This window comes from Coturnix japonica, chromosome 1 (genome assembly GCF_054131305.1).
Source record: "Coturnix japonica strain WE chromosome 1, WE-NBRP24, whole genome shotgun sequence".
NCBI lineage: Eukaryota > Metazoa > Chordata > Aves > Galliformes > Phasianidae > Coturnix > Coturnix japonica.
This window is the reverse complement of record NC_140663.1, coordinates 175,174,745-175,196,298: the sequence shown is the minus strand read 5'-3', so window position 1 is coordinate 175,196,298 and position 21,554 is coordinate 175,174,745. Positions and strand designations below refer to the sequence as shown.

Below are 21,554 nucleotides of genomic sequence, written 5' to 3'. Positions count from 1 at the left end.
AGGAAAGGTTGATTAACAGTCATCATAAAATACAGGAAGAGAAGGTAGGTGATACCAACTAGTCAATCTCTTTCTCATCTTTTTAGAAGTGCCCTGCGGCTCCTCCAAGATGACCCTGTTGTTTGACTGGATCTATCAGTGATGGTAAATGCTAATTTACCATGGCTGTTTTCCCAGGTGCGTTCAGATCTCAACACTTCCCTCCGTAAATGTAGCTCGCACATTAATGCATCATTTTTTATGGTTTCGAGGAAGCAGACAGCTCCCGTAGCATGCCCAGGAGACAATCTTCTTGTGCTATAAAAGCCTCTCCGGCATGAAGTAAAGGTTCATAACAGTGTGCAAAAGAAAAAAAGAAATCTGAAAGCATCCCATCACCTTGTCTGCAGCTCATGCATTTACATACATAGAGATTTGCGCTCTGGGGTTCTCTTGGATGCCATCCAGTTCCCTCTATAACCCTGCCACTGCCTTCAGGTGTAACCCTAAACACTGGCAGGGAGCAGCGCAGGCTCCTGCCAGCTCTCTAACACATTATTTGGCATGTGCAGGACAGATGGTGGGCACATGGGTGTTAAGAAGGCCAGCGAGGAGCGCCAAAATTTCTCTTGCCAAAAGATTTGAAAAGTTGCCATCCAAAAGCATTATGCAAGCCTCCACCTTAAGACAAGCACAACCTGATCCTCATGTAGGTCAAGCAAGGCATGAAACGTTACTCTGAAGAGTTACATGAATGGACTGCGATGCTGTAAAACAAATAGATTTGAGACATATCAAGGAACTCGTTCCTGGTGGTTCAAGTGTGTCTATGGCAGAATTACACAGTTCCTGAAATGAGAGTGGCAGCAATAGCTACTACTCAAGGCAGTAAAGAAAGGCAAAAATACCACCTGCAGTGCCTGTGTTGCTCTGACTTGGGTTTGAACACAATCGTTAGGAGGATGGAGGTAAGGAAAGCATAAGAGCTGTTCCCCCATTGAGCTCTTAGCACCTGGTGGGACACGTAACAGAACCTGCGAAGGCCAAACAGGGCCACGTGTACATTGGAACCCTGTGTTTGTGCTCAGCTGAATGCATTGCATGTAGTCATCAAGAATAAGATAAGAACTGAGAGGTAGAAGCCTCAGTACTGTACTTCTTGCAGAAGAGAACAGGAGGTTTCTGGAAGCCAGAAAAGATGGATGCAGTCAGATCCACTTTGGGAGAACCGTTAGGCTGTAAGCCCTCAAGCAAAGCTACCTTTGTGAATGTCTCACTCTCATGGTTTCAGGACATTGGAGCGTATCCAGACAATAAAATTGTGAACTAGGCAATGCTCTGAGTATAGAGGGAGTCACACTGATGATTTCTCTGGAACGAAGATGGTTAAGATAGCTTTACTGCTCATATATCTACAGTTAGTGAATAATGGCCTCTCATCTTTCCCTCTGTTGCTCTATATACTCTGTTCCTGATGGAGGAGCCTACAAGTGCAATGGAGCCCATATTTATCCTACAGAATATTGGCCTCCTCTCTACACTGAGTCAAATGCTGTTAATTCCACTTCCTGACTTGTCACAGGAGTTAATATCCACGGTCTTTTAAACCTTCAGACTTTCTACTCTACAAGTACATGACAGTGCACTCCATGTGGGCTTACCTTCAGGATCACTGCTCTCAGGACTACCCACTGAGAGCCAGCAGCCAGGAATAGTGGCTATTTTCCGCCAAAGAGAGGCAAGAAGCACCTTTCAGGGCCCAACTTCAGGAAACATCTCTTATTTGTTGCAATACAGGCAGTACCTTCTGAGGTCAAATGTTGAAAAACCAAGTCTTTTACACAGGTGGTTAAAGCGCAGCACTGCTTTCCATTGACTGGTACTGGATGATTGCCTGCTCGATGTTACTTGCCACAACTCCTTTCAAGCTGATGGACTTCATGTTTAGAAGTGTAAATAAAGTAGGCCTGAGTGTGAAACCTAAGTGTCAGCTTTGACAAATGACACTTGAGTGTGGAGAGGGATGTGCTCTCCCAGACACCTTGCTTTAACCTGACCAGAGATTACATTTCATGGAGTTTCTCTCTGAGCGACTTCTGCTTCACTTGTTATTGTTTATCTGAACAGCCTCCAGATTTAAGAGGCCAGCACGCCCTGTAATTTGGTACCCATCTCCCTCAAGGTATGATTAGGCTGGGAAGTGATGAAAAAGATTCTGACTTCAGCTCCTATTATCCTGAGGTATTTCCTGCTGCAGGGATCCTGATTAGCAGACACACGATATCACAACGCAGGACTGGCTTCCGATGAGCTCAGGCAGAGCGAAAGACCCTTAATGCGAATGGCCTCACATTGCTCTTCTGAAAAACCACTGTGCTCTTTGCCCTCAAGTGACTCTGGTTTTAGTGGAAAATGACTTGAAGGGCAGCGTTCATCAAGCAAAAGTAGGTGATGTCTGAAACAACTCAGGGAGATGATGCTGTAGACCTATTTCTCTCCACTGGTAGCATGCGTGGTGACCAGCTTGGATGTCTGACTTCTAAACCTGCATGAAATCTGCCATCTCCAATGCCTGCATGCATGTGCATACGAAGGTAAGTTCAGCAATAGCCCTGAAATCTCTTGTGGGAACAGCCAACTAAAACACCCTACTCCAGCCAAGAGCAAGTGTCACCTGAGATACTGTCAGGACCTCCAAAAAGGGAAAAGCCTCTTAGTGTGTTTATACCCTCACTGCCTGCTCTTACAAGAGGCTGCACAGCCTGAATCTTTTCTGTTCTCTGGAAAACAGTGCAGTTGTGCAAGATGTGATCTCTTTGGTGACAAAGTGTTTGCAATGAATACAGACTCAATTCTACTTCCAAAACACAGTGGTGTGCTGTCACTGGACTGCCTTGGGATAGCTGAGAAACCCAAAGACAGCTATCACACGTGAAACATGTATATGTGCTGCTCAGGAGGTCTAAGCTGTGTGGAAAAGAAGCTAAAAGCCAGATGAGATACTCCAGGATGAGTCACGACAAGAGGCAGCAGTCATAAGTTGGAACATGAAAAATTCTAATTAGTTATTATGAGAGCAATGCCTACGGTGCAGGTGATCATATATACTGAGGCAGACCGCCCAAAGTGGAATCGCCATCCTTGGAGTTGTTCAAGAATTGACTGGACACAGCCCTGAGCATGTAGACCTGTTCTGGCCAGGTACTTGATACAGATATCTGCTGGAGGTCCCTTCCAACCTGAATTATTTATGTTCCACAGATATCTCCAGCTCACTTGCTATACTGAGGTCAGTATGGGAGCTGGGACACAGGCCCAGAATCAGCCTTCCTTCCCCACTCCAGGTAAACCTATTCAAATCTCTGTGCTGAACAAGGAACTCTGGCTTCAAAGCAGAAATTCCCCACCACTACTGATCTCAGGAGCTGAAGTTCTAGATTTCAACCCACAAAAGATCCACAAAAATCTATATAGATCAGATCAAGAAGGTGAATGTATCCCCTTGGTCTTGGCCTGGTCTGGTATTAAATGTGGAGGTTGGTGGCCCTGCCTGTGGCTGGGGGGTTGGAGCTTGATGATCCTTGAGGTTCCTTCCAACCCAAGCCATTTTATGATTCTATGATTCTTTTCCACTTTCCAGATGACAGCAACAGCAGTAGCAAAATAAAAGGAAATAGCACGGTGTGTTACACGGTTATCTGTGAACTGCAATGTACACTGTCCACGTACAAGAGATTTTTTTAGCATACCAAGAGCAAGATCAACACTCATTTATGGGCTCTGACACATGCATAAGCTGTTGCAAGGTAGTAAGTGAGAACCTGTTAGTCGCTTTGCTCTAGCTGTGTATGCCCATGTTTCACACAAGCTCACCAAATGCAGATTAGCAGCTGAAGGGCACTAACTTGTAAACATCTCAATGCCTTTTGTCTTTCCTACAGCTGCTGGTGAGACCACAAACCGCACTGCAAGGTCAGCGCCTTGAACCAGGAGATATGAGGAGACCGCATTTCACCAACCTGAGTTTGGTCACGCTCTCTTTGATGTTATACAGATGTAGTCTACCCTGTCTGTTAGCCTGGATTACTCTGTTTTTTTTTTTTTTTTTTTTTTTTTTTTCCAGGGAAACAAGGGCTGCCCATAGATCTATTTACCATATTTTTATGCATCTGACACAGTGAACTTTACCGTTGCCTTGAGAATTCTGCACATAGGGGAGTATGGCGATACTCAGTTTCATGTGAGGCGGGGGGAAACATTTGTTTCTCTGTGTATGTTATGTTCTTTATATGGCTCTCCAGTTTTTTTCTGTTTTCTCCAAAGGGATAATTCAGTCTGTTTGTCATGCCAGATGTGCAGAAGTATTTCAAATATTCAATCAAAATCCCAGTTGCTGTGAAGCAGATAATCACAGTCTTGGCTGCCTATTTTTATTTTATTTTTTTAACTGTACTGTTCTTGTGAATACGATAAAAAAGAAACTTGCAAAATACGATCTCCGCTTCACAGTCTGGGTCCTGGTCCAGACTTGTGGTTTACAAAGCCTTTTGCTGAGTGACAACAAAACAAATTATGCGGCCTCCCTTATGCCTTAAATTTAATATCTCATCTCCTGCCCTCTAATTCAAACCTTCACACGGCACCAGGGTTTCCTTTGTAATGAGATAACTCTGAATATTAAGTTTGCATTACACAGGGCTATTATTCACATGCCTGACATCACTGCATATGGAACTGTAATCAATAAAACATGGTTTGAGAGGGATTGGATGGCTTGTGGGCATGGGGATCAGTCACTGGAGCCTCTCAGTTACTGCAAAACGTTCATCCCAAGACAGTAGTGACCTACTGAGGAGCCCTGATGAAAACCTCAGGCAGCGAGGCCAAAGTTGGAGCAGTTGGGGACATGTGCTGTCTGAGATGGTCCCACTGTGTCACTGCTGATCCACATTGCTGTGTGGGGCAGCATGGTGAGCGCACAGCCTCTGCCAGCTCTTGAGCATATGGACTTGATCTGCAGGTAAATAAGCCTTCCTCTTCGGTCCTGGCACCCCAAGTGCATTTGAATGTTTGGATTGGACTCCACTCTGGCTGAGCCAGCCTGGCAGACCTCACTGACACGTCACACACACTCGGGTCCTACCTCCATCGTTGTCCTTCCCGTCGCCGCACGCCGTCTCCATGGACGTATCGCAGCCCGCTCCTCTCCAGCCCAGCTGGCAGACGCAGTGCCAACCGTTCATGTCCAGAGTGCATCTGCCATTCCCATTGCACAAGCCAGGGCATCCCTCTGCAAGGCAAACAGCCACATGTTCAGACACATCACAAAGGAAGGGAAATGCAGCCTGGAAAAGGGCTGGTAAACAGCCATTTCCCTTTGCTTTTGGCTCAGTTCTCCACTCCCACTTGATATCTTCCCATTGTCTCAGTTTATAGTCAGAGTGAGCCCACACTGGCCCCCCAGTGCACAGCCTCACCCATGGCATTGATGGAATAGTGAATTTGGGGACACACTGTTATTTTCCTGCTCTGTTGTTAGCAAAAACCACCCTTCCACCTGAGTATCTCAAAGCTTTTGCTTTATAAGGCCAAGATTTAGGGTTACCTGAGTTACATGTAGGGTTAAAGTACCTAATACTTTGCATGATAAAACAGTTTTTAGCCAGATTAAGATCATGTTTAAAACTAGAATGAAAAGAAAGGTACTTTCTACATTAGCAAATGTTTGGAGAACACACAATTTCTCTATCATAGTAATTCTGCGAGGGTTTCCTCTTACCCCGTTATAATTGCCCTATAACTCAGCAGCAGAGGAACTTTCGCTGTGGTGAAAGCCCCTCATGCAGGTTTGGTCCCTACACTGAAAGATGCTCTGGAAATGCCTGTTTATCTCTGCTGACTAAAAAGAGACTCCAGCTGAGGCAGATGTTCCTATTACAGGTGATTAAACTTGGGGCGGGGGGTGAGCCCTACGCTTCCTGCCTGCTCACTAGGGTTTGATTTTCGCATCTGATGGCCACCTGCTGAGATTTCCATCCTTTATTTTTTGGGGGGAGGGGGGAAATAGCAGAGTAATTTCCCCAGTAAGCAGCCATGTGTGGGAGGCTGCTTAGCCTACACAGTTCTGGGGGCTTTTCACCTGCAGAGCTCAAATATCTTTTGTGAGTAGCAGCCAGAAACGCTAGCTGCATTTTACAGATTAGGGAAGTGAAGCACTGAAGTGACTGTCGAGGTCACCCAGCAGGACTGATTAAAGTAGCAACACAACTGAGGCCTCCTGAGCTCTGTTTTAAAGCCCTCTCTGCTCATACATGTGTTGTGAAATCCCTTCACGTAGTTTAAGTTCCTTCAAGCCCTCAGCTTTGCAAGATGGGCTTGCCTGTGGAACTGCACAAGTGATGCACGTATCCTGTCCCAAAGGACACGGTGGTGAAGAGCATTGAAAGGTGTACATTGTGGTAACGCTCAGTCAACCCCATCACTCTGCTAATGGGAGGCTGCCTGAGGAAATGCCTGAGTGTCCCACACTGGGCATATACAGCATGGAAATGCCTCTTCACTAACAAAATGTTTACATCTTTGCTAAATCAGCTTTTCTAACGGGTTGCAGGTTAACAAGGGGCAAGTGGAATAAGGAACAAAGTGGGGAGGGAAAAGTCCTTCAAACATTTTGCATTTACAAACATATCTGAAGGATTCCAAACCTTTTGAAATGTGTTCTGTATATGCGTGAGGTGGGGCACACAACTCGTATGTGTGTGTGTGAGCATGCTTGTGCTTCATTATGAATACATTAAATTAGTATTTATATACTACAGCTGAGCTACTGATAACCACAGAAACTGGAAGTTCTCCACTTTAATACTTCTGTTACTACATCAGTGCCAAACTTTTAAGCACCTGATGTGATTTTTTTTCCATGCTAGAGCTAATTAGTTGGTTCCCTTTACTCCCTTTCAGTACAAGCTGCAAGCATTCAGCTGCTTTGGGTAATAAGAGGAAGACTCTCATTACTTGTTAAAAAGGACTTACTAAAGTTTCTTAGGTAGGTAGGCAATCTCACGTTGGAGCAGATAAATTCTATTTGCATAGGCCCATCCTGTCAGTTGGGATATGCCATTTTCCCTCTCTTTATAAATCAGATTAAATGTGTCCAGACAAAATGCCTCTGGAGAAAGCTGATGAAATCACTTTCTGTGTGTTCTGCATCACTTCAGTAGTTGGCAGATCAGTTCTTCAGTGACAATATTGCATCGCCATTGAGCACTTTGTGATCTACTGCTCTGCTGCATCAGTTGGACTCTTCATAAGCTATTCCTAAGAATTCTTTTCTATCTATCTTGCCACTGCAGAGACCAAGCAGGACACTCCTTGAAAAGGGCTGGCAGTGTTGTCTTGAGCAGGAGTGAAGTGAGAAATCTAAGAGGACTGAGTGATGAGAACTTTAAGAGACCACTCTAGAAGTATGAGAGGAGAAAGGCTGGACAGCACTCAACTTTTAACCCAGCAAGTAAGGTTTAGTCTTCAAAGTAGGAAGAAAATGGGTTTCAGAAATTCTTTCCCAGAGCTAAATACAATAGAATTGTGAGCTCAGTCTTATGCCATACAGGAGTAGATACAAGTGCTGGAAATTGTTTAAGTCACGGCTATGATGAAAATTCATTTCTTTTAAGCATATTTTGCACTGCTTAATTTTCAGAAGGAAGATATCAAAAGAAAGAATCATAGAATCGCAGAATTATTAAGGTTGGAAAAGAGCACAAAGATCATCTAGTCTGACTGTGCGCTCAGTTCAGCCTGGAGAAGAGAAGGTTGCGGGGTGACCTCATTGCAGCCTTTCAGTACCTGAAGGGAACTTACTCCCAGGAGGGGAGTAAACTCTTCGAAAGGGCTGATAATAGCAGGACATGGGGAAATGGTTTTAAGTTAAAAGAGGGAAGATTTAGGTTGGATGTTAGGGGGAAGTTCTTTACTAGAAGAGTGGTTAGGTCCTGGAACAGGCTGCCTAGTGAGGTTGTAGATGCCCCGTCCTTGGAGGTGTTCAAGACCAGGTTGGACGGGGCCCTGGGCAACCTGATCTAGTAAAGGCGTATGTTTGGTGGCCCTGCTAGGCAGGGGGGTTGGAACTACATGATCCTTGAGGTCCCTTCCAACCCGGGTAATTCTGTGATTCTGTGATTCTGTGACTGTCCCACTATCACCAATGCTGCCCACTAATCTATATTCCTTAACATTCAATCTAACTTTATAATTCAATGCAATGGGGTTGCTCTTGTCCGTGTGTGAGATGGGTTTGGGGCTGTTTGAATGGAGTTCCATGATTTCCCACTGAACTTCTTCAACTGGAGTCAGAGAAATTAAGTCAATCATGTCAGAAGGCAAACGGAAGGAAAACATCATTAAGGCGAGGAAAGAAAGAAGAGAGCATCCCGTAAGATAATGTCTTCACAAAGTGTCCACTCTCCTCCTTGACTGTTAAGGGAACCTAGAGTTGCTAGCTGAAATACAAGCTGCAGGTACGCACTGTGGGATAACTCCCTCTGTAAGACCATTACTCACTGCCATGCCATCTTCCCAGTCCAAATTCAGTTCCTAATGAGAAAAATCTCTTCCAAGGAGTCAGAGATAGATAGCTATTTCCCAATGAAATAACCTCAGGTCTGTGAATACAAAAGTTACAGCAAAATCAGAGCTGTGAAGACTAAAACTTGTACCTGTCCTAGATGGTAGTATGGTAGGAGAACAGTTTTCCTAAGTAATGACAAAGGAAATCACTAATAGAAAACAACACAATTTAACAGTGCTGTCAGAGGACTCCTAGAGTCAGCAAGTTAGAAATTAATATCAACATGCAGGTCAACATGTCTAGCAGAATGGACTTAGAAAGTATTACTATTTCTGAACAGTTCTTCTGCATACAAACTTGACCATCACTACCACAATGGAAGTCGAACATACAATATTCCACATCCCACAGACAGTGCTCTTCAAAGCAGTAGTAGAAAAGGTGACACGAATTAAGTTGATCCATTTCACCCGTGCTGGGTAATAAAGGAAAAAGATCATTGTATCTCCAAAGTGCTTCTGAACATCAACACAGCAGGGTGGCTCAACCTTCCCAGATTTACAGCACCGTGGAGGGGAGTTGGACAAGATGACCTTTGAAGGTCCCTTCCAACTCAAATGATTCTGTGATTCTACGATAATCTCACAACTCTGATTTCTCATCACTAATGATCCAGTACTCCTGTTTGTGTCTGTTAGCTCTGTTTGGGTGACTGAGATAATTAAATACATGAATAGGGCTTTCCGAGGGGGAAGAAGCTTTTTATGTGACTTTCTAACTGAAGTACATGAAAGCAATGCTGATACTGTGAGACATTCACAAAGGTGTCAGGTCTGCCATGCAAGAGAAAATAACAGAGCAGGGAAGCATTACAAAAAGTGGACGGATTTTGAACTAGCCAAGAAAAACGTGTCAAAAGAGACAGTAAGAAATGATGGTGCCGCTTCTAAGATTAAGATTGGTGGTAAAGCAGTCTGCTCTTAATGAACTGTACAGTTAAGGCTTTCTTTAATTAGTACAATTATGAAAAATGTTTAATGGCATTTATTTTTTTTTTCATGTTAAGGCTCACTGCCGCTTGAAATTGGACTTAAACGATATAAGACTTTCCCACTTCTGATCTTAAAGTGTTGATAGACAGCAGTCGTTATTACTTTTGTCAGTACTCTCTCATCAGTAAGAAGGGGCTCTTAATGGATATTCTAGTGAGTCTCAAAAGTTTAGTGTCTCTGAAATGAGTGGGATCTGGCTGAATGGAACACGTGAAGATGCAGACACCTGCACCTTGAGAGAACAAACCTCAGAAAGGTATCTGGAGGATTTGGACTAGGAGTTTATGGTTGGCATAGATAATCTTGGAGGTCTTCTCCAACCTTAATGATTTTATGATTCCAAGTTCTGTAGAACTGAAGGGGATGAGTGAAACATCACAGGATCTCTGCAGATTATGAAAACCCAGTAAAGTGTCTTGAAAAACACTCAGCTCCTAAGCTGGTGGGGATCAAGAAACCTTTCATCAGGTGGCTCCTGAAAGATGAAGAATAAGAAGTGACTTGACAGAGCCCCCGTTGTTTCCAACTGCAGAAATGGAGGAACTGAGCTTGAGTTCTCATTGCTACTCAGAACAAAAAGTGACCCTGCAGTCATCCCTGAATTCAGACAGAGGTGGCTGTTCGGAATCTTTGCCTTTCAGACTGGCTGTTATCCACCTCATTATAGCATTAACGCGATTATCTCTTAAGTGTGACAATGGATCAACAGCAATAGAAATTAAATATATGGATGTTTTGGCAGTTCCAATGGGATTCTGGATGGAGGAGCTCTCTCTAAAACCACACATCTTTAATATTAGGTACCTATTTTCATTTTAAGCATTACTGGTGTTAATTAAGCCTTAGACTGAAGCATTCTGTTCCAGTCCTAGTTGCAGCTTCTTGGCTTAATCCTGCTGATGTCTGCTCTTGAAACTTGCCCTCCAACTTAGAAACAATTCTCTATCTTGTCTGATTTACTGGTTTATTGTAAAGCTGTAGGAAAGACCCAGCAGTAAATCAGGCTCACTCTTGACAACAAGGGATTACTGGGAAGGGATTTCAACCCAAAAGATGTTAATAATTAAGAAAGCCAAAAGAGCATGAGTAATTTAGTTTTGAAAAATGCACGCCGTGAAGTCAGCCAAGTAAAAAGCATGTACTTTTAATGTTTCAGCTGTTGCTAATCTTTCCAAAAGAGGCCATGTACTGTAAGATATGAACGTTGTTCTTAGCATGTTGCCTAAGCTGTTACCCATTTGCAGTACTTACTAAGTATGTGTCTTTATTCTTGGGTGTAAAGGTGAGTTAAAAGGCTATCCAGGGGACAAGTGACAGCTACACAAGACTTACTGAGCAACTGAATGGGCTGATGAGTACAGAAGATCACTGGGCATATAAGCTCCACAGACCGGTTCCTCATCTGTTCTATCCTCCTGGTGCTCAGCTTTTGACCCAGCCCTCTTCAATACAAGTTGAGATGAAAAGGAGAACTCCCGGGGTTTAGAAACGCAAAACACTGAGATGTGGAATATCAACAGGAGGTTCTGCTCACACTGCCTAGTGCCAGCCTGTTCCTCCCTCTGTGAATGTCACCATTCCTCCAGAGGAGTACAGAAAGTGCCCCTCTATCCTTGATCTAAGAAGGGGAATGTTGTTTTTCTCCTGGTTTAAGGTCAAGTTGAGAACGTTTAACTGATGCTAAGCAATGAGAAAAAACTACCACTGAATGATCCACTGATCTATAAACAGTGGTTCAAGGAAAACTGCTGTTTGCCGTGCATTAGACTGAAGACAAAATTCTCATTAATTAAACCTTGGACATTCCCCTATTATTAATATTTATCTGCTCAAAGTTTTTCCCTGGTTACAATTGTACCTGTAGATTCTTTAAAGCCACAAAGAGAACATGAAACATTAGACTGTAAATTCATCCGGAGAAGTGAACTCTGTAGGACAACCATGTTGCTTGTCTCACAACCAGAGCCTTACACAGCAGATCTTATTTTAACTGTTCACTGGACAAATATTTTGGCATATCTGTCCTTCTTCATCAGCTTCTCCCAGCTGCTACTCCTGATTGCTCACAACCTGAAAAGGAGAGTAACGCTATGGAAGAAACTGATTTGTTCAACCTGATTTTTTTGGTTTGTTTAACCAGCAAACATACGATGCTGTGTGGTGTCAGCTCTGTGTTGCTGTTAGTGTCAAATCAGCCATGTAGAAGGATATTGGTGTCCAACCCAATCACATTTACTGTCAGACTGTTGCATTCACTAGACGTGTACTACTTCAATATTGTTTGGAAGCTAAGTGGATCTACTTTTAAAATTCTACACTAATACACCTTGTTGTTCTGATTAATGGAGAAGATCTCAGTACGTCTTGCTCCATAGCAGTTCAGTACCGTATCTTTGCATATGAGACCTGGGTCCTAAACTTGCATTATTTGTCAGAAATAGGAACATAGGGTAGGATTTCTTTATGGGGTGTATTGCTGGAGCATCACTAATTTGAATAGAACTTGTTAATTTGTGTATCCATAGGTTTTGAGTCCATAACATTTTGTATTTTCATATATATATATATTTAAAATGATTCAAAGTTCCCATGAAAGACTTGGCAGTCATGGCTCAAAAATACAAAGACTCCACACAGAAAGCACACTCACCTGCTTGTTACAAAATGGATCATAGACAATTGATTACAACACATCACTGTACAGGGCTCCTGATGTATTTGTTTCCTCCTGACTTGCCTTACCTGGGTAAGTAGGGATGAGGATGAGAGATGGTTTGGAGGGGAGGGCAGGGACAAGGGGAAGGGTAGGAACACTGATATGATGTTAACACAGGATCACAGCACTTACGAAGGTACTTCCTACCTAAATGACTGGAAAGTTCACCCTTCCAGACATTAGGGAGCATTTTGGTGACAATGAGGAAGAGATGCAACCTCAACACAGCATGTTCACGGTGCATTAAAAAAAAAAAGAAAACCACAAAGACAATAGGAAAAATAGGAAGGAAGAGCATACCTTTCACTACCTTATCCAGATAGTGAGCTTGGGAGATAAAAGACAGGACATTTAAGGTAGGATTGAATAAGTGCATTGCGGCTTACTACGAGACTGTGCAGGTGCTAGAAAGGCAAAGGAGAGTTCGCTGTGATATGGAAAGAAAAACCTTGATAATGAGGAGAGAAAAGAGGGAGAAGGGTGGAGCACAGCCCTCCTCAGTCAGGGAGCTCAAGAAGGCTATGTTTAGGCATCCAGTCGTCTTTGCTCATTAAGACAAGGAAGAGAAACAGGAAAGTTAAGTGTATATATATATATTTATGTGTTTCAATATATATATATATATGCATATATATATATATGTATAAATATATATATATGTGTGTGTGGCAGAATATTTTAATATTCTGCTCATTTGCAACAGTCTACCCGTTTCACTGATTTTCATCATTAGAAAGCACTCCACCTCACCTGATTGCCTTACACTTTTCTGCACAAAGACACACAGTTCTCCTGTGGCCTTACCAGAGTCTTCTCCCTGGATCTTCTTAATGGGAACATATTGCGTTTACACAGCATCCTCTACCCCAAGATCCAATTATTTTACAAACATTAAATTAACCTTGTGGCAGCTTTACCAGGTAGGTAGGTCTACATATACTCATTCAAAGGAGGGATGCAGCAAAGAAAAGGAAGTTTGAGATGCAGTGGGAGCAGTCATGTGCCCAATTCCCATGGAACATTACTTTAGAAAATGAATTTCTGATTGCCTTTCTGGGGTCAAATACAAAGCTGGTGGCAAGGCCACAAGCAGGAGCCATGAGTCCTGGCTGGGTGAGCCCTATGCATGCCAGTAGGCGGCACTCACTCTCCTAACAGCATCTGGTCCTTGCTAATAAATGAGAGGCTCTAAGTCTTGCTCTTCTCTCTTTTGTTCTCAGTTTAAATGCTGTTTCACTTGTTCAAGTAAAGCTTGTCTGCTCTCTGCTCACTCTTTCTCAGTTGTGTCCTGGTTCCTCTAGAGAAAGTTTTGTTTTCTGTTCGCTCATGTAGTCTGCTCAATTGGGAAGACTTGTAAGAATTTTTTTGCCATGTGGGAACCACAGTGGTCAAAGCACTACAGTAAGTAAGTGGAGAGGCCACACAACTATTCAAGGCCAGGTTGGATGGGATCCTGGGCAGCCTGATCTTCTGGGTGCCCACTAACACACTACCCAAGGCAGGGATGTTGGAGCTAGATGGTCTTTAAGGTCCTTTCCAACATAAGCCATTCTGTGATTCCACGATCCTACTGTGGGGCAGTTATGAGGATTGGAAATGACATTCTCAAATCATACAAGTACAGCAGGTTGCCATGCAGGATGTGCCGAATCCACTTGGGAACTTTTCTTTGGGATGCTAAAATCAAAAAGCTAACCCTATGCAGCTAAACATAAGGGAGGCAGCTTCCAATGCCAACCATGTCATTCTAAGGGAATTTTCTACATGTGGCCATGCAGTTGTAGCATGTCTCCTTCTCTAAACCTGTTTAGTACTTATTCATACGCTATTCTTGCACTAAAACATCTTATATGTGCAGAAACTCCTTTGGAAAAACCATGGGCATGTTGGACAGGATGAAGAGCTGTGCTACTTTTCCATGGTGTCCCCTGCACCCAAGGATCCTGCACACAGTTCCATGTCATCACTGTAAGCCACTGTCCCTTCAGATCCATTACTAGGGAAGCTCATGCTACCATTTTTTCCTGTATGAATCCTCTCATTTCTCCAGTTTGAGCTGTCTGGTTTAGTTTTGTCTGAAATATATTAGGAAGTAGTTAAACTGAGATTGGGACGATATGAAGGAGTGAAGGCAGAAGCCCTTCACTGACAAAGTAGTGAAGGCAGAAGAAGTTTATGCCAGAGGGGCAGGGAAAATATCATCTTTGAAGTTCTGTGATTCATACTCACTGCCAGACATGGTGTTAAACTGCTCAAGGCCAGATTACCTGTTCATTGCAGGGGAGCTGGATTAGGTGACCTTTATGGGTCCCATCCAACTCAAACAAATCTGTGATTCTCTGATTGTGTGATTCTACCACTAGCTTATGCAAAATCATGTTGGAACAAAGCTGTAAGGTCACATTTTCCATTGAAAGTTATGAAAATGGCTTTCTACTGCCCAGAGGTGCCCATCCAGACAAAGTGGGTGCCACAGGTCCAGCCCAGCTCAGCTTCTGCTCTGGATATGGGGTGTGCTGCAGAGAGCTGAGCATCTACTATTGTGCTGAGGCCACCCCACACAGGTGGGCTTATTTTATGCTGGGTTGCACATAGACCAAACTACATTAAAAGGCATGAGTGACTTGTTAGAAAACTGGGAAAAGAGAGCAGAATCCACCTGCAATGTGCTTTGTCTGGATTCCAGCTGCTTGAGGAGAAACAGAGGGCAACAATTACAAGCCCAGCTATTCAGAACATGTGTGACTGTTTATGCAAGAAGACTGATGAAAGGCAAATTGGAAAAGGCAGATTTCTCAAAAATCAGAGTTTTGCTAAGTCAACCATAAAGCAGCTTAATGGCACCATAAGCAGAAGACCGTGTGGGACAGATTGTCTGTCTAGGCATTGTTACTGCATACATCAGGTGTACATGCCAAGACCAGATTTCCAAAAGGAGTTGAGCAAGCATTTTTCTGCAGAGATTGATGGGAATTAGGTGCTTTGAAAACCTGCTGGGTGGACCTGCATGTATTTGGAGAGCTCACTGCTGGCCCCTTAGGGCTCTGGAGAGATCCCACAGTGTTCAAATGCAGCAATGGAACTCCAAGCAATGGCTCAGGCCTCGTGTCCCAGCCCTGAATATCTCAGCTCTGCCTTAAGTATGTACACAGGGAACCCCTTTCTGCCCTTATTTCCAAATAATCCTAATAGGAATCAAAGAATCAAGGCTTGTTTACTGGTAAACATCATGCGGAAAGATTCACATCAGATTCAGTACAAGACGTCCACTGAGTGTAGGCTCACTAAACCTGATGTTGTGCTTCTGTGGCAGCACCTGGAGCACTCTCCAGGCTGTATCATCAGCTGTATGGAAACTGAGGCCCTAGAGAAGTTCTGGAGCTGTTTATTCTACTCGGGGAATTTCCTGTGGTGCCTCTTGTGAAACAATAGCCTGCCACAGAGCCGACTTTCGATTTGCTCTTTCAGGGCCTCCAATGAAAGGGTTGGTTTCAACTTTAAACTCAGTGTTCCTAGAACCCGCTGTGCTCCCTGGATGCCGCTGGCATGTTTTGGGCTGGAATAGAAGAAAGTCAATTTTTTTCAGTGTTTCAAACTGGAAGGAAATTTGGAATATGCTGGAGAGCCCCAACACAGGTGTCTTGTATAATGGGTATTGTAATGATGTTTTCTCCTTTAAAATATTAGAGTAAACCAATTGAACCATTCTGCTGGGTTTCAGGCTTCCCGCAGTTTTACAATCAACTTTCTGTTCTACACTTATGCCTGCATGTGCTAAGTTTGCTGAGTTAGAATGATGAATGCACACTTCTGCATCAATTTCCTGGATAGGAATTAACTGGGGTTTGTCTAATGAAATCTCTGAATGTGAGCAATCAAGCTAGTATATTTGGTAACATGACTCTTTGTATGAGCAAACAGAATTAATCCACCAGGATCACAGTTCCCTTGTACGCCATAAGAAAGAGCCTCCTATGACCTACAAAACAAACGGATTTCTTACTCTCAAACATGCTCAACAGGAAATGGAAGAAGTCTACTTTACTGGTATCATCCATTTCTACCATGTTACCTGCACACACGGCAATACTGTAAAAGCGTCACTTCAGCAATGGGATCTTATGCTTGTCAGTGCTAGAGCAAACTGGGCCATGACACAGACATAGAAGGAATTACTATCAACAGAACAAGATGTCATGCAGGGAAATTACACAGGGACAAGGGAATGCTTTCCACATACTTCATGTACGTAATTCCAAGTCAATGTCCTTTCATCTGTGCCAATATCGCTTAGTCTCCTTCCAAAGCCATTCAATTTTCTTGGGTATTTATGGCTTTGCCAAATCTCCTTTACATTATACACATTTATCAGTGAAATATTCCGTAGGAAATACAGTTTACATCATCGGAGGTATGAAACTGTACAGATTTGTTGCTAAATTACCATGCAAGAAGATGAGGAGGGAGGGGAAGTGAAAAGAAACAGAATTGCTCCAGCACTCTGGGTATTAAAGAGCGATTGTGAACCCAGCACGGCACGGCAATAGGAAGGCAGCACCATACACAATGACAGTGCACCCTCAGTGCTGACTGCATTGCGGTGCTGGCCTTTCCCAGGATAACAAGGACTCTTAATGTTTAGAGTGAGGAATAGCAAAAATAATGGGGGTAAATTTAATTACCAGGAAAGATAAAAGCTTGTTGTTTGAAATCAGCCCAGGCATATCAGTGATGTAGAGAAATATCATACACTGAACTAGTGGCATTTTGGTTTTGCAAGAGAACTAATAAAATGGCACTGAGGGAATGAATCAGGCTTTATGTGCATAAATGCCTTTCACATAAAATTGTCCCCTGGATTTGGTGCCTTTTGCTGAACATTTTTGTTTTTTCTTTTAAAACCCTTTCATGAATCTGTGTAGCTTTCCAAATCAAAGTGCTTGAACACAAGGCTATAAAGTAATATTACGAAAAGACAGGATTCCAATTAACACAGGCCTGCTCCCTTTTCATTCTGAAGTCATTTAAGAGAGGGTTTTTTTTTGTTGGGTTTTTTTTTATGCCTTCCTCATGAAAAGAAATGAAAGCTGTTAAGGATGTAGACAAGAAAGCAGAAAGAATGTAACGTCTAATGAGACAGAGAAAGTTTTTAAAGCTAGATATTTTTCATTAAGGGATGCATGTGGAGACCATAATGTGGTAGGGTGACATTAGCATAAATAAATGATAAGCAGAATTGAGCCACAGATATGGTTTGAACCATCATCCTAATGCTGGAATTAAAATATTGTGATCAGGCTTCATTTCCCGCCTGCCTTTACGTGTGCAAGCTTACCTGATGTTCAAGCAACACCGGGGGATGACTACATGCAACTGGATCATCTACAGGGATAACTGTTTCAGCTTTTGCCCAGGTATTGCTAGTGGTTAATTCTGTTGCAGTGTGTTTTATAGGTATCACTGCATGAGGAAAGCCATATTGAAGCAGATTTTCTTATCTTCAAAAAGCTGATTAAAACAAAGTGCCCGGAGAAGAATTCTCACTCTGAAATAACTCTTCTAAAGTTGACTGAGTTTCTTCAGGTTCACACAGGAATTATTGACAGTGGAACTGGATCAACTCAATTAGTTTTCTATTCATGTAAAACAAACAGTATATGGGGAGTTATAAAGCTCCTGATTTTGTAGCTTGACTATGGAATGGAGAATAAAGTGTTTGAGCATGTGACAGAAAAGGAAACATGGAAAGTGCATCGAAGAGTTAAGAGATGGAGGAGGAAGGCAAACAGGAGCCCACTTATTAATGATGCGGCAAACTGCTTAATGTATGAACTGCATTCCTTGCATGATTTCAGTATATTGGTGGTACCTTACTGCTAATAAAAACAGACATGCGACTGCGAGCTCAAGGTAAGTGCCAGGTGCAGGAGGAATACAGAGCCAAACAGAGAGGACAACAAAATGGTTAGAGAGGTAGCAGAGCAGACAAGGGTCATGCAAGGCAGCATTCAATACCAAGCAGAACCTGTTCGACTGCAGCTTCCAAGCAAGGCAGTGCAAATAATGAAGCAAATGAAGGGAATAGGAAGCTTCAAACCAGAAGCATGTTTCTAAGCTGCCAGCATACTAAGGGTGAAGTCTTGAAGGCCACAGAAAGGCAAAACGGGATGTTCAGAAAGCACCTAGCTGCCATTTGACAGCTTGACTCCAGATCAAACACCACGTAGGTGTACTTTGAGTCTGATAATAAAAAAACACATATCAGCATGTCATCAACAAATGAAAGGACATTTTGCTCCCACGTGAAAATGTGTGATGTCAGAACTTGAAATCCAAGAACAAAGGTGCTCATGCTACACTAAGTCACACATATTCAATTAAGCATGCTTCTTTCCTCCTCCCTGATCATCGATTACTCTTTGAAAAGCAGTCGGTTTTTCTTTCTCCCTACCAATAGTGCAGTGCTCTCCGTTCCAGCCCGGGCTGCATTCACACTTGCCATCCCGGCATGTCCCGTGTTCATTGCAGCGTGGGTGACACGCTCGCTGATCACAGGCTGTGCCCATCCAGCCCTCCTCGCAGCGGCAGGTGCCTCCGACGCAAACTCCGTGTCCTCCGCAGTCTGCTGCACAAATCTCTGTGGGAGAGGAGAGAAGAGAGAGGAGGGAATAAGGGAGGAGAGAAGGGATAGGGTGGGGGGAAAATCCAGAACGTTATTGTGAAGAAAAGCAGCCACACTTCACTACCTCGCCTTACAGGGCAATGAAAGGAATTCCTGGAGCCCGTAACACTAAGCCTACCAGACAATAAGCATCTAATAAGTATATTACAAAAAAAGGGATAGACATGGCTTGCAGAGGTCTCCTGTGATTGATCCCCCTATTTGCTTTCTAATGCTCTTGCACTCCTCGAGCTTTTGTGTTCGCTAAAACCAAAGGGGAAGGCTCTTCCAATAAGCAGAACAAAAGTCACATTTAATTAAAGTTTGGTTAAGTGTGGAAACAATGTGCTGATAAACCACTGATGTTGAAGTTATGTGCTGGCAGAGCCTGTTCATGGCTTGTCAACCCATGGTTCTGGGGATGGGATTCATTAAATCCTTTCTCTGTTTAATATTAATATAGCATATTTCTATTTATGCTGAGTATGCTCATCTGCTCTGTCTCTGTTCTCCTGCCACCCCATTAAAAATCTCTTCTCAGGGCTCTGGAGATACCTCCATGCTCTTTTTATGAGCTACACGAACTGGGGTTTGTAGGATGGTGCTTGTTCCCAAGTCATACTGGAGTTAATGGAAGAAGGGAGTCAGGACTGGGTATTTCAGTCATCATCTCCTAAAAAGAGAAGAGCTAAAGGTTGTTGACTTTCAGAGGTGCTGGCCTTTCCCACCCTCTGTGAGCCCCAGTGAGCACCATGACACAGATATGCATAACATCAAGCATTTGGCTAAAACCTCGCAAAAACTTGGCATGGATTTGGGGGAGTGCACTGTGTTTCATCTGCAATGTACTTGTCTGGAAAAACTGAGGTCTGGTGGAGAACAGATACCCATGATTCAGGTGTTAAAGCATCTGTTACTGCCACAACATAGCACTGATCTCACTGAAAAAATCACAACCAAATACCGACATGGTGTTATACCACTGATGAAATGAAATGCTTTTCTTTCTTCTTCTCATCACCTGGCTGTTCACTTTCAATCTCATACACAGAACTCCTGTTTTCCATCCCAGTGGCAATTCAGAGTGTATTTTGGTGATCCGCCTCTTCTCCAACTCCTGCACCTAAACTGGAGCAAGCTGTCCCAAACATTTTGTATTCAAACCCTTTTTCTCCCACTCCTGTTTCCCCAGAGTGAATATCTCAGATGCTGTCTGTACCAGCCCATCCCCAGTGCCTCTCTTTGTGCCTCAGAGCGTATTAAGCACAGAACTCAGGCCTCGAGGCTTGTGGTGGTGGGGAGACTGGTATTATACAAGACATTTACTTCAGGTCACTGGCTGCACATAAAATATTCAAAACTACTCAGCCTGCATTAACATCACACCTGACTGAAATTCAGCCTTCCATAGGTTTGCATTAGTGTTCTGCTGATTAATATCACCAGTAGCAGGAAGCTACTAGTAGTGGAATCATTTCCAGCCAAACTCATAGTATCCTAGTCTTTTGAGATGGAAGGGACCCTTAAAGGTCATCTAGACCAACTCTTTTTGCTGCAGTAGCTCAGATGCCTCCAAATGCTCTTAGATGCTTCTTACTATGTAAGTACTGCTGGTACTTCAACCCAAATCCATAATGACATTTTAAAGACTGTCTATTCAACATTTTCTCTTCTGTGCAGGGATATTAATCAGTTCGAATAGTAGTGGATAGCTATTTTATACTTTGTTATTTCCATTTTTCACAGACAAACAAGACATAAAGAAGCAAAGTGACGGGTCTGCGTGTACATGTGAACCCTGTGACCAGCATAGGACCTCCTGGATATCTTGATGTCCTCAGTCCTGTCTGTCAGGGAAATGACAGGTCATGGAAGATAAGATATCTACAGGCTGGGAGAAAAAAAAAGAAAGAAAAAGAAAAAAAAAAGAAAAGAAAAAGCAGGGACAAAAGGAAGCTATTTTGAGTGATATTCAGAAGCCTTCTTGGAGTTATTTAACGGTGTGAAACTAGGATAATGGAGTGACATTCAGAAATGGTGAAGAGATTAAATAAAGGGAAAAAAAAAAAAAAGCACTTTTTGAAAGGCAGAATCAATGTGGAGACAATCCTATGAAAAGGGGTGGAAAACCCACAGGGATGTTTACATCTCAACTGAACCATTTCTCAGACTATTTGCTGTCAGGGAACAGGATGAGGCCACGTGCTTATGGCCTGCAATGAGATCTGAGCCTGATCCAGAACTGCAATGCTGGGGATGTTTGGCGGTTCATCCCTCACTTGCTGAGACCCCAATCATCCCATTAGAGAGTGCAAGCTCCAGGCTGTGAACACACAACTCATATATAAGGGATACATAAGGTAGTGTGCATTCCCGGGCCCCAAAAACTGTAATAGAGAACCTCAGCTGTGAAAAACACTTGTGAAACAAACTACTTATGACAGTCTCCCTAAAATGCAGTTTAATTATTTCTGACAGGGAACCAGGAGCCAGGAACTCTCAAAACTAAATCCTCCCTTTAGCTGCCAGTTTAAAGATAGATGGGAACCATTCAATACGAATAGCCCTACAACACCCATT

The 21,554-nt window shown here is 43.1% G+C and overlaps 1 protein-coding gene across 22 annotated transcripts in view; it reads right to left on the bottom strand.

The window, feature by feature from the left end:
* The window catches only part of TENM4 (teneurin transmembrane protein 4), a 1,507,827-nt gene that overhangs the window by 111,636 nt on the left and 1,374,637 nt on the right, over positions 1-21,554 (bottom strand). For 13 of the 22 annotated variants that reach the window (XM_085509480.1, XM_032442260.2, XM_015852440.3 and 10 more), the window contains 3 exons: positions 18,765-18,950; positions 12,614-12,640; positions 5,123-5,269 (listed from right to left, as the gene is read on the bottom strand). In XM_085509480.1, coding sequence (XP_085365606.1) covers positions 5,123-5,269; positions 12,614-12,640; positions 18,765-18,950 — 360 coding nt within the window. The remainder of the gene's footprint in view (positions 1-5,122; positions 5,270-12,613; positions 12,641-18,764; positions 18,951-21,554) is intronic. The other 9 variants (XM_085509504.1, XM_085509419.1, XM_085509429.1 and 6 more) reach the window with 1 other exon arrangement.